Source organism: Anoplopoma fimbria, chromosome 11, assembly GCF_027596085.1.
Source record: "Anoplopoma fimbria isolate UVic2021 breed Golden Eagle Sablefish chromosome 11, Afim_UVic_2022, whole genome shotgun sequence".
In the NCBI taxonomy this organism is placed as follows: Eukaryota; Metazoa; Chordata; class Actinopteri; order Perciformes; family Anoplopomatidae; genus Anoplopoma; species Anoplopoma fimbria.
The window spans coordinates 10284030-10301314 of NC_072459.1; the positions used below are offsets into that span (position 1 = coordinate 10284030).

A 17285-nucleotide genomic window follows, 5' to 3' on the forward strand; every position below is an offset into this window, starting at 1 on the left:
ACCCAATGATTATCGATCCCATCATCTGGGTCGTTTTAATGCAGCACTAATATCAAAACTATAGTTAAATACCAGCCGGTCACACCCAGTATACTGTGTTCCTCCTCATTCACTCAGGGCTCAAAACTTTGCACCTTTTTTCTCGTTCAGTTTGTTGAAGGCGGGTCTCCTCCGGCCTGTCGGTCACATTTCGGTCCAATCAAAACCTCTCTGCGTGTTTTCTCACGCCCCCTTCCACGTCGACCTGCACTCTCGCCATATTTTCAATCCCGTGGAGCCTGCAGACCGGCTTGCTGCTGAATCACACAAAACACCATTAAGTGTGAAGACGATCTACTTAACAGGATCAAAGGGACACACACACATATATATATATATAGATATATATAGTGTCTGTTATTTCATTCTGCAACAATGAACATCTTCAGACTGACAGGAGACCTCTCTCATCTGGCTGCTATCATCATCCTGCTGCTCAAAATATGGAAAAGCAGGTCATGTGCAGGTGAGCCATGGTTGTGATGTGTATAACCTGTGCTGCCACTTTCTCTTTCTCAACCTTGCTCGTTAACTTTGCCTTTCTTTAAATCGCTTTCTCTCTTCTTAACCACCATGCACCATGCTAGCTAATGTTAGCTTCATGCTACTGCTTCCCACTCATTCATTGGAGTCTACGGCTAATGGCGTTAGCTTCAGTGTGCTAACTGCTGATAACAACATGTTTGCGACTCCCATCACTTCTAGCAGCAGGTGTAACTGCTTGTTTTGTATATTGTATATTCAACTATTGGATTGAGCTTCTCAATATAGGTTTTTAGAAGGGGGGATAGTCCTCCCTTCTCTTTAGGTGTTTGGTTTTTCTTTCTCCACCCATCCATTCACTCTTGCTCTGCTCATCGGTGCTCGATTTCTTTGGTCTGACTTCTGACGTGGCGTTCTAGAACTCGCTGCGGAAGAACTTTTTTTCTTTTTACCATGCTGAGTTTCTCCATCTGTTTATACAATGTTATATGTATTAAGAGTAAACAGAACCTTGTAGCACACACATATATACATATCATTTTTTTTGGTGGTCATTTGAAGTGCGGTGATTGGCCCGCAGAGCTGGTCGATTGAAGTTCAAAGTTAATGGGGGTTATCTTAGGTCATGTATCTTTTATGTATAGTTTAGGCTAACATGGTGATATATTACGTTTTATTTACATCTAAGTTATATCTTAAATTGAACATGTTTATTCTTTTAGGAAATGTATAATCTGTAAATCAAGCCAATTTAATTTCTATAGCCTAAAAATCACAACTCACATTTGCCTTTTTAATAAATTAAAAGGGGGGACATTTTTTTTTACCAAAAGCTCTCTCTTCCAGGACTGACAGACATGCAAGATACAGTAGCAGTCAAAAGTTTGGACACACCTTCTCATTCAACTACTTTGAAGAATCTAAAATATAAAACATATTCTGGTTTGTTGAGCATTTGTTTGTTTACCACATAATTCCATATGTGTTCCTTCATAGTTTGGATGTCTTCAATATTAATCTACAATGTAGAAAAAAATAAAAAAAACATTGAATGAGAAGGTGTGTCCAAACTTTTGACTGGTACTGTATGTTGTGTAAAGTAGATGGAAATAGTTTAATTACACAATGGTAATATTAGGTAAATTAAGTTCACACACACATGAAGAATGCGGATCAGAGAATATATTGAGTGTTCCCAAGCACTGATGGGACTTAGAAACCTCAGAGGCAGAGAGACAGGTAAAAGCAAAGATGTTTTGAAAGGTTGCCAGGCTATCACAGGCTACGAATCAGCTCAAGTAACCAATTTAATTTTAGAGTTTCCATTTCACCTAACATGCATCTCTTGACGCTGTGGGAGGGAAAACAGAAGCCACGTAGATGCAAAGAATATACAACTCCACATTGAGAAGCTGACAGCATTTTTGAACCAGAGACCTTTTTGCTAAGTTGTCAGTGCAAGCTAACCACCGCACCACTCAGCCACCCAGTATGGATCTGTATGCATCTTAAAGCATGTTGAGCTTATTAACAAGGTATAAATTGTGTTGTTTTGGCTTGGTAAAGGTCATGGAAATATGATTGAGGGATGTCCATCTCTGCCTGATATTGTCCTTTGAACCAAAAGGATGTTGTATGAGGCTCTGTTTGGCTGTTAGGCCCTTGTCTCTCTGTCTAGTGTGCTGTGTAAGTTCTGCAACACAAATCCATGCACTTCAGTTGCTCTTAGGCCTACCAGTCTGTTGAATCGGTTTGTGCTTTTTTACTAAGATTCCATTAGTTAGTAAGGTAAGTAAGATGACTCTAAATTAAGTTGCTATACATGCATTTTCATTAGTCCAATAGGACTGAGACTGCCGATTTACCAGATAAATATTCATCATGTTTCCAGTAGATGTCACCGTTCAACAAGGAAACACTTTTTTTGATTCATGTTTTATACAAACTACTTGTGAAGCTGTTCTGAAGTTGCTGATGGTTCAACATAAATGTTAACTCTGCCCGATATCTCTGTTAAAGGTATCTCTGGAAAGAGCCAAATCCTGTTCGCTATAGTGTTCACCACACGCTACTTGGATCTGCTCACCGCCTTCATCTCCCTCTATAACTCATGCATGAAGGTAAGACCCCAGTCACGTCTCAGCTCTGACCAGCAGCCTTTCAAACAAGTCTCTTACATCTCGCAAGTACCTTCAATGAAAAGCTGCTCTGCTTTGTTTACTAGGTGATCTACATCGGCTGTGCGTTCGCCACCGTCTACCTGATCTACGTGAAGTTCAGGGCCACCTACGATGGCAACCATGACAGTTTCAGAGTGGAGTTCCTGGTTGTTCCTGTCGGGGGTCTTGCTGTTCTCATCAACCATGACTTCTCTCTCCTGGAGGTGGGTTCGACCTCCTGTATTGTTGTCACACCATGACATAAGAGCTGACCACAATGAGGAAAAGTCCTGTTGGAAACGTCGTATCTTACTGTAGTATGACTGATATTAATGTCATCCGTCATCAGATCCTGTGGACGTTCTCCATCTACCTGGAGTCGGTGGCTATCCTGCCGCAGCTCTTCATGATCAGCAAGACTGGCGAGGCAGAGACGATCACCACCCACTACCTGTTCTGCCTGGGCCTGTATCGGGCCCTCTATCTCTTCAACTGGATCTGGCGTTTCTACTTTGAAGGCTTCTTTGACATGATCGCCATTGTGGCCGGTTTGGTCCAGACTGTCCTCTACTGTGACTTCTTCTACCTTTATGTCACCAAAGGTGGGTTTCCTGCTTATTCTGCTACAGTAAAAAGAACTTTAAGTCCATCTAAACACAACACACAATGCCTTTACGTATGTTGAAAGAGTTATTGGTTGATATAATAATTTCTCCAGTCCACACTGGCCCTGAACTAATCCATTCCTAGAACAACTTCAATGTAGGATCTCTACAGTCCTTGTTCCCTGCATCACCTCATCGTAAAGTTCAGCTGAAGCTAACATGGGGCTTTAGCAGTCTGAGTTTCTTGAATCAAGTGGTCTATTTAGCACTAAATGACCTCTTTGAATTATTGTCCGTCCACGGTAGCTCAGCAAAGACTCATTCTCCCAGGAAACGCACAAAGGGTAATTTGTGCTAAAATACAGTTTGGAAGTACGCACTTGATTCGTCAATCTCCGACTGCTGTAGCCACATGTTAGCTTCGGTTGAACTTCATAATCCATTTTTCTCACAAAACAAGGAATGTGTATTTTTTCCTCTTGCTTTCAGTCGCATCAAAAAAAAATAGCTTGTGAGCAAAGTCAAAACATTTAGTTGAGGATCATTTCACATTCTTTTATGGATTTTGTTGGTTGTTACTTGTAGCCTGTTCCATTAGGAATGCTTATTTGCATTTCCGCTGTTTAAACTATTTATTTATTCTCAGGCATAATGCACATTGATCCACATCACTTTACATTTGCTAGTGTTAGCCAAAAGGCTGTTCTGAAACCATCCCTCCGCCTGGTTTAAAAAAATGGGTATTAAAACAAATAAATAAAACATAAAAATATTTATAATGGGGGAAAAGAAAACTAGAGTCCAAATTCCGTTCCTTCTGGCCCCCAAAAAGGTCTTTGGGTCGTACTTTCTGATGGCCCAGGAACTCTAGAGAAAAAAACAAGTGAAAGTCTTTAATATCAGTTAACTAGAAACATTTCCAATTTAGATGCTGAATCTCTTTCATGTGAGTTCTGGTTAAGACGTCAGCATGAAAGTTTCACATTAAGAAGAACAACAACAGACTTAAAACAAAACTGCAATCAAAGAACATAAGACATTTTAACATTAAAGAAGGAAAGGTTATGTAGTCATTTGTTTTATGTTGTAAAGCAGTAATAAATATACATAATACACTCAGCAGATTGTCTGGTTTGGAGACGGAAGATTTTAGTTTTCTTTTTCACCTCCTGAGTGTCTCGTTCCATTCACTCAAAATGGTAAATTACAAAAAACAACATGTCTCTGTGTTATATTTTCCGTGTGAAAATTGTATCTCAAGCACTTCATTGTTGATTTTATAAATTTCATCAGTCTAAATCTTTGTGGTTCTTTTGAAAACGAAAACAGGAATGTGCACAAGGGAGTTATTTTCTCTCTACTTCCTAGAAGTACTTTGATGAAAGGGCTTCTGGTTTTACAACCACTGGTGGTTACACAAATCAATGAATTCTCCTTTAAAAACTCCTTGAAAAAGGTAACCCTGACACTTTGAACTACAAAGTGGTGTACATCATCTAATGGAGAATGTACATATTCCAGCCCAGTGATGTTTTCTGACTCTCTATCTTTCTATCTCTCTCCTCAGTGTTGAAAGGCAAGAAGCTGAGCCTGCCGGCGTAAAACATGCAGAAGGAGACGGAGACTCCCAGCAGACTCAGGGGGGTGTGGAGATGACATCATGTAATCTCGTGACCTACAGCAAAACATGCCTGAGACAGAGAGCCAACTATCGGGGGAAAAACACTAGTCTTCTTGATGATTGCTGATGGATCTGGTAAATGCCAACAAAAACCAGAGCTGAACAAAAATCACACCTGGTCAACTTTTGGATTTCTGCGTTCAGCATCTTGCCTTAAACTTCTTTCATTGCTGTTCAAAATAGGAGAAAAGGCTTTTTTTTTTTTCTACATCTGAGGTGTATACGCTTGTTTTTTAATTTTTTTTTATAATGTCACAAATAGGGTTGAGAAGTACCTTGTTTGACTTGGTAATAAAATGCACAAATGTACAGTCTTATTAAAGAGTGAGATAAAGAGGTAATGTATCTGAGTGCCTGATGAGGATTATGTTCACTTTCTCCCAGTATTTTTTTTTTTTTTTTTATGCCGTTATTTTGCATATGCCGTTATACATGTACCTTCTCATGGGAATATTTAAAGATGCCAATAGCAACAGTAGCAACAATAGTTACACGCCAACACACATGCATTTTGTAAAAGCATTGCTTTCTAAAACTGCTCAAAGGAACATTTTAACTATATATAAATCTGAAACTTTTTGTAAACAAAACTCGGTAGAGGATTTTTAGTTCCATCTCAAGTAAACTATGAAATAAATTAATTTAATGTCACCAATCAGTTGGACAAAGATGTCAGTATTTTCAAATGGTGGATATCTTATTTGGAATTAAACCTTTCACAGGTTTATTGATCTTTTATTCCCCGGCTTACTGTATTGAAGAAAATAAAATGCATACATTTTCCGACAGCTTTAATGTGAACAATGCTACATCACATTTCTGATGTAGATAGAGCACAAACTTTGTTTCCACTAGCATTGGACCCAATTAAAACACTCATCAACACCTTCAAACGGTGACTTGTTGGTTGACATCAATGACTTCAAGAGTAAAGCAATAAGGAATCATTTAATGATGATATTTTGCATTAAAATCCTTTATCACTTTGACTGGTTGTGACATTTCAAGTGTTAACTGTATGTCCAATTAAACTGATTTGACATGGTGCTGGTCTATAATCGAGGAGTAATGTTCAATGGGTGCATTTATATTCAATTTAAAAGCCTCTTGATAACTTACTTTTTTTTTTACTTCAAATTAGTCATTCATAAAGATTTTTTTCAACTTTTGTTGATGTCTTTTTTTGCATGCTATCACCTCCATTAAAGATTTTATGAGAATCACCCTCTGTTGCTGTTTAATTATTTAAGCACACCTTTGTTTTTTAAGGTGCATTATAGAGCTTTTGACTACTAGTAGTGCTATGGACAGTGATAGAGGAAGTATTCAGAGCATTTTCTAAATTAAAGTATAAATACCACACTGTAAAGATACTCTGTTACAAGTAGTAATACCACATGATAATTCAATGTGTGCCATACAGCAGATACCAGATATTATATATTGCCAACGATGCATTGTTTCTGGTTTCTCCATCTCCGTTTGGACAAAAGACCAGAACAAATGTTAATCCTGATGAGCATTTATTCAAAGCTACATGACAAATGTACAACATTGTGCTCTTTTAAAGGTAACAGCAAACATAAACATGTAACAGTTATTTTTAAGGCTCCTCTTAGTTGACTAATCTGTAGTTTTGGTCAGTCTAGTAAGATTTCTTTATTCCACTTTCACATTCAATTTTTAAGCTTTTTTCATATATCTTCAGAGATAAGCCTAAACAACATACACAGACTGAAAATCACAATATGGAAAATGGTAAAGCACATGGCTTATTTGGATTAATTGAAAAGGCATTAGTCAACATATTTTTCTCTTTAACTCAATTACTTGAAATGAGACACCATTTCAGGATAAATCCATAATGCATATATAGAATATGTAGTACCGATTAGACTTGCATAAATCCTCTGCATTTGACTATTAAGGCAGTTGAAAGATTAGTTATTCCATGCTTTGGCTGGTGTAGACATATTATATGTCTACATTTTGAGAGATAATGACCCTCAGTCATTTTAGAAAATAATATGTATTTACAATACTTAGGCTTTAGAGACAGTAACAATCAGGGAGTATTTGTGCTTAGAAAATTGTTTGCATACGGTACATTCAAAGGTCTGAATCCCACCCACAGAGCTTCAGTAGTGCTGACTTAAGGTTGCTGACACTCAGCAAAGTTTAGCTTTTACACATAAAAAGTTGACAATCGAGAGAGAAGAAGTATCGAGCCACTACATTTCCTTCAGTTTTGCAGTTCACTTTCACTCTCCTTGGACTCTTCCTGATCCTCCAGGACTTTACCTTGCTGCCAGGAATAGAGGACAACAGAGAAGAAAATAAATACAATGTGGAAACAATGTCACAGATTTTAATAACGTAATTGTTATATTTGCACTTATCTTTTTATCAATGTCTTTTTTAATTGTAATTTAGCCTATTTTATACTTATGTTCTTATATTTATTTTATACTTTTGTACTTTTTCTCTTCCTACCTGTCATTTTAGACTTTATTATCTTAAATCAAAGTTTTATGCACTTTTTTCTCTTACCTGTGACTTTAAAAACAACAACTAATTATGTAAAGCATCTTCAGCTGCAAAATGTGCTTAATAAATAAACTTGACTTGCATATAAATGTACTTACAATATTTTATCATTTAAGAAAAGAGGATGACTAAAATCCATTGATTTTATTTTATCACTGACTTTTCAGTATAGACTCTAGTTTACTATGTCTAGAAGGCTGAACTTACATAAAAAAAGACAGTGTGGTTAAAAACAGTGATACAATAAAATCATGTGTGGTCATATTTTACTACCCTCTGAATCCTTGGTGTGAATTCTCCAAACAGTACATTACCTTTGTCAGCTGCGGGTAATAGCGGCTAAGGATGTTGGAGATGGTGACATAAAGTGCATTAAAGATGATTGAAGCCACGAGAGAGAAGACGGCGATGCCGGAGAGCACACACAGCAGAGTCAACCCTCCTACAAACAACAGGAAAACTGGCAGACACATGGAGAAAAAACACGGTTTTGGTTCATAAAAAAACAGGCTACTGCTGTCAAACAAGTACATTTTAGATTGTAGAAGGTAGAAAATTGCTTTTGACATGATTACACATACCTTCAAAGAATACAAAACCTACTGCCGACATAACAATGGTCACAAGGGCAAAAGAGAGGAAAATTCCGATAGGCAGAGCACCCATGGCTCCAAACAGCAACACTGTGAGAGCCAAGAAAGGGTGGCTGCTCAGGTACTGCCCGATCCTTGAGTCCATCAGCACTGCTACCTGTAAAAAAGAGAGAGAGAGAGAATGAGATTTTCAGATAGAAAACCCTCTCATTTGATAATGTAAAAGCAAACATGTACACAAAAGAGAGAAAGGTTTTTGTTTGACAGGTGACGGTGGTTTCTTGTTACCTTGGGGTCTCCATAGACGCGGTTCAACAGGGTGGCCCAACTTCCACACAGCTGCTGAAACTCAGTCCCTCTGATGCTGCTGCTGCTGCTGCTCTGCTGCATCCTCGACCACATCTGACCAGACTGCAGGACACGAGGAAACATAAATCAGCCTCACGACTAGTTGGTGCATTTCTACTTTATAAAGTTAGATAGAGACTGAATGACTCAAGTGAGCAACAGTGACTGTAAACAGAAGACAAGCCTTTAGTTAGCCAACAGCTGTAGGCTCCTGTATGACTCCATAAAAGACTTGAGAACATTTCTGAAAACATATAACAAAGTTAACAAGTACAAACCTGAACAATGTAGTAAACCTGGTTTCATTCACAGCTCACAACATATGACACTGTGTCCTCAGTCACTCTTTTAAAACAAACACTCCCCCTTCTTCCTCCTCCTCTTCCTCCTCCTCCTCCTCCTTTTTCTTCTTCCTCTTCTGGATTCCTGGTAGAGAGACTCTAAAATGCTTGTAGGTCTTGTTGCTGCCATCTGCTGTTCACCAAACATGTGTCAGCACAAGACTGAGGGCTATACTTTTCTAAGGATTTGCTTCAGGGTTATTATATATCATATTAATGGGACGTATTTTCTTATTTATTGGGAAAAGATTAATCTACAATTCTTAAAATACATAATTAAAATTGGTGATATCAGTATGGAAGCTTAAAGTTAAACTGAATATCAAAATACAACGGGAGCAATATATTTTGCAGAAAAAAAACAAATCGACAAGACAAAAATGAATAGATTAGCAGCCTAAATACCCAGTTAATCATAAATAAATAAAGATCATATTTTTGTTTCTATATTTTATATAATATTATTGTATTGTAACATTGAATTATTTCAGTGAAAATAACACAGAAATGTATACTGATTACCGGTATTCTTATTGTTATGTTGAGCTATCAAAATATTCCTCACCTGAGTTTATTTGTCATCACGATTGTTCAGCGCCCTCCAGAGGTCACGGTGAAGAAATGCAACGTGTCGCCCGTCGGGCCTTTACCTGCAGACCCCCCGGCTCTTTATTTAGTAAGTCTAATAACGTTAAAGCTGGACTTTTCTTCAGTTTCATGGTGTCAACACGAGCGGACAGGTAACTGGAATCGTCCGTGAGTAACCTGCCACTTAGGTGTGTTTTTCCCTTCTAAAGACAACTGTATTAGATGAGTGTACACAACTAATAACATTACAACCAGCAAAATGTATCCCCTAATTAAATCCATGCTCTAATAACTAATAACCTAATAACTGCAGCATTTATTCCAAAGCATGCTACTAATATGCCTATTGACAACACTGAAGTTGTCTTGTGATTCACAGCTAATGATTCCATAGTTGAGGGTAAAGTTAAGGCCTGATCCCTTGTTTTTTGCTTTTCTAGCTGTTGTTAAATCCTGTCAGACACTTTAGGTAAAGTCTTGACGTCGTCTGAAACCCACTTTAAAATGTGTGAAAATGCAAATCAGGGAGAATTCTCTGCTTTTATCAAATCTAGACCACATTGGACCAGGTCCAGATCAAAAAGCACTATACTTAGACTGGTCGAATCTCGACTAAGAACAGACCAATCAGCGTCCCATGAGGAGCTACTACTACAGGCATGGATAAGTGTGTGTGTGTGATGACACAGAGAGGCGCAGTTAGTTCAAAACCTCAATCGCGGCTCCCGAAGAGGTTAGCAAAGATGCTGCAATAGTATCAGTTCAGAACTGGAGAGTATTTTACTTCATTATAAGAAGATAAGAAGAGCAATGGCTCTGAAAACATTTCTCAAAGGAAAAGATTTAGAATTGTTATATTTTGTGAGTGAAATCTGAATCTGCAACGTAACCAGTAACATTTTTCTGTCAGGTTATTGTTGTACAACAATGTTTTCCTCAGAAGAAGAAGCACAAGCAAGTAGCATGCCGTTGAGTTGGATATGGAGGTGCTGCGGGCCTTTTGTAACTTATTTTGGTGTACAGTGAGTAAATGGATTTGCATTTGAATAGCCCTATTTTATAGAATAGTAACACAATTCAATATCTAAACCTCATAATAAATCCATAGCTGTTGGTGGCCCCAGGTCCAGGCTTCCTACCTAGCCGAACATTAAAGTGGTGTTTTATAAAGAATAACAGCACCATCAGTAATGGAAATAATTGCAATTATAAAGAGCAGTTTTCTGAAGCTACAGATCAGAGCAGTGACAGGACAGCATGCTTCTTGATTGCTTAAGAAAAAGAGGACATAAATACTCATCATCATTATTATTATTATGATTACTACTAATAAAACATTTCTTGTGAATGATTGAATCTTGTCTTTGCACTATAAAAAGGCAGTTTTCCCACCCATACAACCACATATCTTCTCCTCCTTCTCTGGCATATTACTCATTGTCATTAAAGGACCACTTGCTCTAATTATGATGGATGTCATGGTCAGCCTTCCCTGCTTCTGCCTAATTGTGCCATAAACCACCAATCATCTTTATTGGACAGGTGATGAAGTATCTATTAATTTGTTTCTCTCTTATTGTCTCTGAGGTGACCAAAATTGTGGCTACTTTAGTCACGGATTGAGGAATTCATTAAGAATACTTTACTAAATGTCCATATGAAATAAGAAGCCATCCAATGCACACGTAAATAATAACGAGGGAAATCACGACAGTATTTCTCCAGAAATCCAGTAGAGGGGGTTCAAAGTTTACTTCACAGCTGTCAGACTGAAACTGCACCTTCAAAAATAATGACCACTCTTCGTTCCCTTCTGCTCTGCACTGCTATTGGATGGCAACAGTCAGAGTTTCCTCTGTGCGGCTGATCAGAATGTTAAATTGCTGAACTTCACAACCTCTGGTGATTACTTCCTCAATCATAGATATGAGTTGCAATCGCCACCCACAAATTCAGTTTATCCCCTAGAGTTTTGGAAAGCATTCAATATATGTGGGCACATAATTGCGAGGGAAATGGCGGTGTGGTCTGTTTTGAACTACACCAAAGAGAGACACCCCCGGGACCGCTGGTGACAACTTACTGTTCTCGGACCCTTTATAGCTGCCGGCCATACTAATTAATCACTCTCTTTTTGTATTGAGGGGAAGGCAATGATTTGGTGAGAGAGAGACTGCATCTACCTCTCCCGCCTGCTAAACTCAATGAACTCAGTGAACCCAGGCTTGTGAGATTGTGTTTGTGCAGTTTTTGCATTTGTGCACACAAAACAAGGAAAGGAATTCCCAGTATATATATATATATATATATATATATATATATATATATATATATATATATTAGCATTACTGATGTATCTGAGTGTAAGAGAGCAGTTCGACTGTGCGATATGTTCAATGTTCGATACTGGCACGTGCTGATAGACGCTCAGCATATTGCATCAGGATGTGATTGATGGGCTGTCAGTAAATTCCAATCTGCATCCGCTGATTGTAAAAACTAATCACTGAGAGAGGCGGGGCATGAAGCAGTCGGTAATCTCCTGGGGTTCCATGCTAACTGATGCATGTCCACCTATTGTTTTGGCCTCCAAAATGATATCGTATGTTACATCATTCATGTCTGTCCCTCACTGGAGAAGGGTCTATCTGCTTGCAGGCTACATGACACGCTCGCTTTACTACACAACACGTCATGTAGTACTGTGGACCCGCACATAGTCCTTACTTGCGTCTTTGACAAACTTCAGTCAATGCCTGCTGTGTTTCATACAAAAATGAGAGTGACCTGGTGTTTTTTTTTTTTTTTTTTCCTTGTCACACTCAACATCCACGCGTCTTCATCACACCCTCCGTCTCCATCCACCTCCCATTTGTCCCAGACCTGACTTTATTCACCTCTCTTTGAAGTTACACAGGAGTGCTCGGCCAACAGCTGGCCACAGGAGGACAAAATGTCTTTGGAGTCAGCCCTGAGTCAAATACGATAGTATTTATTGTCAGTGGTTGTCATTTTGCCAGATGAAGGGGGGGTACTTTTCTGTCCTCTGACTGGGGAGAGCCAGAGGCTCAAAGGGAGCTCCCTGGAGGGTGGTAAAGGGCGCTGCGGAGGACGGAAGACAGAGCGCTAGTAAACCTCTCTAAAGCTCACCCACAACAGCAGGAACATTACTGAACATAGAGTACACACAGGAGGATACACATTGTTAAAATTAAGAATACTGAGAGATGTTGCATGTTGAAATGAAAGGTTTGCATTAAATAAGATTACTACTGTCTGTGTCTGTAGTAAGTAAGCTAAAGCTAGCCAGCTTAAGCTTAGCCTAGAGATGGGAACAGGGAAACAGTTAGCCTGGAGGTCTAGGTAACAAAATCCACCTACCAGTACCCCTTAAAGGCACTATTTCACAACTGAATGAATACATTTACCAAAAAGTCAGCCTATTCCTTTAAGCATTAAACACACCCATAGACCTACGAACAATCATGTTTTAGGAGTCACATGTTGCTTTTATCAGCACATTGTACTTCTCTGTTGTCTAAACCTAATATCAGGCTCGTTTGTTTATCACCCACTACAGTATGGGCAGTTATTGAAATTTTTAATCAATGTGTTTCCCACATTAAATTATAATGAATCACACAGCCGCTGCAGTCTATCAGAAAACAAACTTTAAAAACAAAGTAGTGTGGACATTTTCCAAAGTTGGGTCAGTGGGTTCAAAGTAAAAATAAATAAAAAAGAAAACCTGAAAGAAAAATGGACATGCTGTTGCATTGTGCTGTTTCTACTGTACTCCTCATCAGATATGCATGCGGCTTCAATGTTCTGATGGATTGCTGTTGCTGCCATTTGTTCTTGCATTTTGAAAGGCTGTTTGATTAAAGAGGGAGACGGCTAAACGTTGTAGCAGGATTAGTGACAGCTCTTCAGCAAGGATAGAATAAAAAGAAGGAGAGGTCTTCATTAATAGACCCTCATCTATTATTTGCTGTCTGACCTGGAGGAGACCTTTTGACTAGAGGAAGAGGAGGAGAGTAAAGAGAGAGGATGAATAGGGGTGGCACCGTGGGGCTGCAAGAGGAGTTCCCCTGTCTCATTAAAACTGTGACCATCCTTTTCTATTTTTCATCACTTCACAATGTGTCCCTGAGGATGGCGGGGAGACCCTCTTCTGTCCATGCGCCACAGCTTTAATGTCAGCTGCTGGACTCGCTCATTAAACCTCGCTTAAATATTGTGGACCTAGGGGAGGAATTCATGCAGCAGTGTGTGTTTTGTGCATGAAAAAGAACTTTGGATCGATCATATTTCATGTGATTTTCAAGGGTTGCTGCAGTGCACCGAATGGTACAAAATCCTCTGATCAGACTGTTTCGTGGTCTTTCACCAAACAAATCTTTTATGATGCAAACATTAACAAATTTGTCAGGTGCATGCGCATAATATCTCACTCATACAATACCGTCGGCGTCAACTTCACAGGTGGACTTTTGTGTCTGTAGTTGTTTGGAATTGCAGATTGTTTGATGCTCTAACCGCCGTGAATTAAGCACCGCTCCAACATCAAGGTGGTGTGGTTAGCTAGATGAAAGCAGAGGGGGCTGCACGGCGGGTAATACATTAAACAGGCAGGTATTCAGAGCAACAGGCGAGGCAGCTGGGGAGCAGGAGTAGGTGTGATGAAAGAGGAATTAGCATGGATTCATCATCTCTCTTTATCACAGAAAAGCCATGAGTGCAGGAGATGAGCTCAGCAGGTTTGTTTGTTAAAGTACCACTAAGTACCTGTTATATCTTACAAAACCTTAATATGACAAGTAATGGACTTATTGTAAATTTTAGGTCCCAAACAATAAAGCCCTTAAAAAACTGAAGAGGCTTTAGAGCTGCATTTCTCTTTACCATGAAATATTCATCAGCCATTATACAATATTCAAAACAAAATTAAGCAAATTAAAACTCCCGCAAAGGTAATCTGGGAAATATTTTGACCACTAGTTGCACTATGGAGCAATGTTTTCGAGTATGTCTCTGTTTCTTGTGTGATGTGAAACATTACTGCCGGCGGGTTTGTGTTATTCTGCTGATGGTCGATGGCCAAACAGAAAGAAACACAGCACTGCACCAACAGCAGCAAGAATGAAGAAGGCGACAAAGTATTAAAAAGGATTTTCTTTGCAAATGTTTCAAGGATAAACTCAATGGACCTCATGCAAGAACATTTTTGTATTATCATAACATTTTTTGTACGGTGGGCTCGTACAAGAGTACCATGTCAGCTTCAGCAAAGGCTCCTAACTCCAGATAACTCTGTTAATGACCAACATAAACATGATGAATGGAATCTGTGCGTCAATGAGCGTGTGTTCATGATAATTGTAATTTAGCATATTAACGCTCCAATAATAGCCTTTATAAGGCTATGCATCCTGCCCCTTATGTCCTATATTGAAGTTTTTGCGTTCGGAGATCCATTATGGAAAGTGTATAACTTTAAACAGCGTCACCAGCAGAATAAAGGGACCTGCTATATATAAAACGTCTCGCCATAGAAAGGCCATCGATGAACGCAACAGGAGGGGGTTAAATTATTTAAGATGTTCATATTGATATCGTAGAGTTATACAATAGCATCAATAGCCAGTTTAAATTAACGGTGAAATTTTTATATGAGAATTCATTTTTAGAATTATAGTAGCTTATAGTTCAAATTGCAGAGTCAAACAGGATGTCAACATAAGTATGGAGTGTAAACTATTTAGCGTTTTTAAACTTAAAATTGCTTTAAAATAATGAAATATACATTTCATAAGTGAAAAACTTTGAGAGCTTGGATAACGGCAGACTAATTGTGCATGACTCCTAAGGCAGGTGTGTACATTACTTTTGCATCTAAGTGAAAATTCATTATACGAGACAATTTGTGAATGTGGCAAAATCACTCCTACAAGCCACTGAAGAAATTTGTTCATACAAGTGGTTGTTGTATGAGGCCTAATGTGTTTTGATGAGAAATACTGAATTAAAATAAAAGTGACGTGTGTTTACCAGAAAACTCCACAAGGCGCTTTTTAATTATTATTTATTATCAAGTGTTATTTTTTAGGATTTAAAATGTAATGATTGCTAAATACTTATGACATCACTGCTTTAACTTGTGTATTAATTTAAGTTATCTGGTATATACAGTGAGGGAAATATTCATATACCAGACTTTATATATACTATACTATACTACTATATTATATCAAATATTGACGTTTGGGAATTTTGAAGCCACCATTAAGAATTAAAAGAAAGTTCTGTGGGTCTGAACAGTGTTAGACTGCACAGCACAAGTGGTTTAATGATGATTTTACCACCTAGCACAATACTGCATCTTGTTTGTCTGCCTGTGTCCTTGAATATAAACCTCCAGTTAAAGAACCAATTTGAAGCGCCATCACGTCAGAGTATAATTTTGTCAAGGAGTGATTTTCCACCAGCTGCAGTCCCAGTTAGAAGGAGTCTCAGGTGTTACACACTTGTGACTGTAATTCTGCAGAACCAAATCCTTTCCGATGTCTCTTAGCGTGTCAGTCAATTATCTGTTCACGGTGAGACTTGTTTGAAAATCAATTGTTGGTCATTTTTCAGCGTGAAGAACTTGAATCTCATGGGTTGAGTCACAAGTCAGAGTGCTGCTGCCTCTCCTCCCTGTTTCTGTTTTATTTATCTTATTTTCTTCAATCTCTAACACTCGGTCTGACTAGACAAAAGATAAGAGCGGTTATTGCTCAGTAAAGAAGATGAGTTGAGTATTTTAGAGAGAGCCTGAGGCGGTCAGAGACACAGACACCTACATCACAGACGAATACGGGGCGGAAGCAATAAAAGTATAATGCAATCCAATAAAACATCTCTGCAATGAATTCAGCCTTTGTGAAAAAATACCAGGAACACCAGGGCTGCCCTTCCTAGTCGATTAGAAGACTAATTGAACATTTTGGTTTTAGTGGAATAGGATCTCTTAGTCCATTAATCTTTTCAATGCTTTTTTTCATGCTGAATGACTTATTTCCAAGAAACTTATGAGCACATCTTTAATAAACACAAGATTTAAAGTTGTGTTTTTATGTGATTTTTTTTGTTGTGTAGAAACTCTGTGGATTAAATCATCTAATCTATATCCACAAAATCTTTTGAGTGTTAGTTGACTAAGATTTCTTTGTTAAAGGGACAGCCCTTGTCTATGTGCTGAGAAATACAATGTTGTCCAGTACAACAGCACCACAGATGTGAACATTACCATGCAGCCAGTACTATTTGTTGCAGGGTAATTTTATTAGATGCTGTTTTCTGGTCATCCTCCTTAATATATTTTACATTAGCAGTGCCTCTTCAAGGTTAAGTGGATGTGTATGCACCATTAAAAGCCAAGCTCCAGTGGTAAAAGCAAAAAGTGTGTCATCTTGAACTGAATGATCTTGTGACTGCAAGAAAAAAAACATTTTTCTGCCGTATAGATGATAATCATAACCATGCTGGAACTTTATTTTAATCCATAAATCATCTTAGAATCCTGCTGCCTTCTGCTCAGACTCTGAGCTTGAAAAGTTCTGTGTTAAAGCTCCATTAAGCAAATTAATGGCATTACATTAGCATCAAATCAAATGACTCACTGGGTGTGAGAGGCTTGCTAGCACTTTTTTTTTTTATCACACTAAGAACCAAGACCCAGAGTTTTTTTATGGACCAGGTTTGCAGCTTAATGATAGTAATCGTCAAGCCACAGAGGTATCAGTCAGACAAAACAATTTTTTTGAAGCATAGTACAGAGACATCTTTGCTAAAAATCAGATATTACATTCTGCTGTCTGAGCGGTCGATGTCGAGCGGTCGATGCCCAGTGGCATCAG

General features: G+C 38.4%; 2 protein-coding genes across 2 annotated transcripts; one reads left to right on the forward strand and one right to left on the reverse strand.

The window, feature by feature from the left end:
* Positions 1 to 244: 244 nt before the first annotated feature.
* Positions 245 to 6184, forward strand: LOC129098528 (ER lumen protein-retaining receptor 2-like). The gene is made up of 5 exons (XM_054607544.1): positions 245 to 505; positions 2542 to 2642; positions 2747 to 2905; positions 3031 to 3283; positions 4854 to 6184. The coding sequence occupies exons 1-5, from the start codon at positions 415 to 417 to the stop codon at positions 4886 to 4888; spliced, it is 639 nt and encodes a 212-aa protein (XP_054463519.1). The 5' UTR covers positions 245 to 414; the 3' UTR covers positions 4889 to 6184.
* A 310-nt stretch (positions 6185 to 6494) lies between these two features.
* On the reverse strand, positions 6495 to 8814 carry LOC129099045 (lipid droplet assembly factor 1-like). Its single transcript, XM_054608207.1, has 5 exons — positions 8734 to 8814; positions 8396 to 8518; positions 8096 to 8264; positions 7829 to 7974; positions 6495 to 7272 (listed from the first exon to the last, which is right to left on the reverse strand). The coding sequence occupies exons 2-5, from the start codon at positions 8507 to 8509 to the stop codon at positions 7210 to 7212; spliced, it is 492 nt and encodes a 163-aa protein (XP_054464182.1). The 5' UTR covers positions 8510 to 8518; positions 8734 to 8814; the 3' UTR covers positions 6495 to 7209.
* Between the last annotated feature and the right edge of the window lie 8471 nt (positions 8815 to 17285).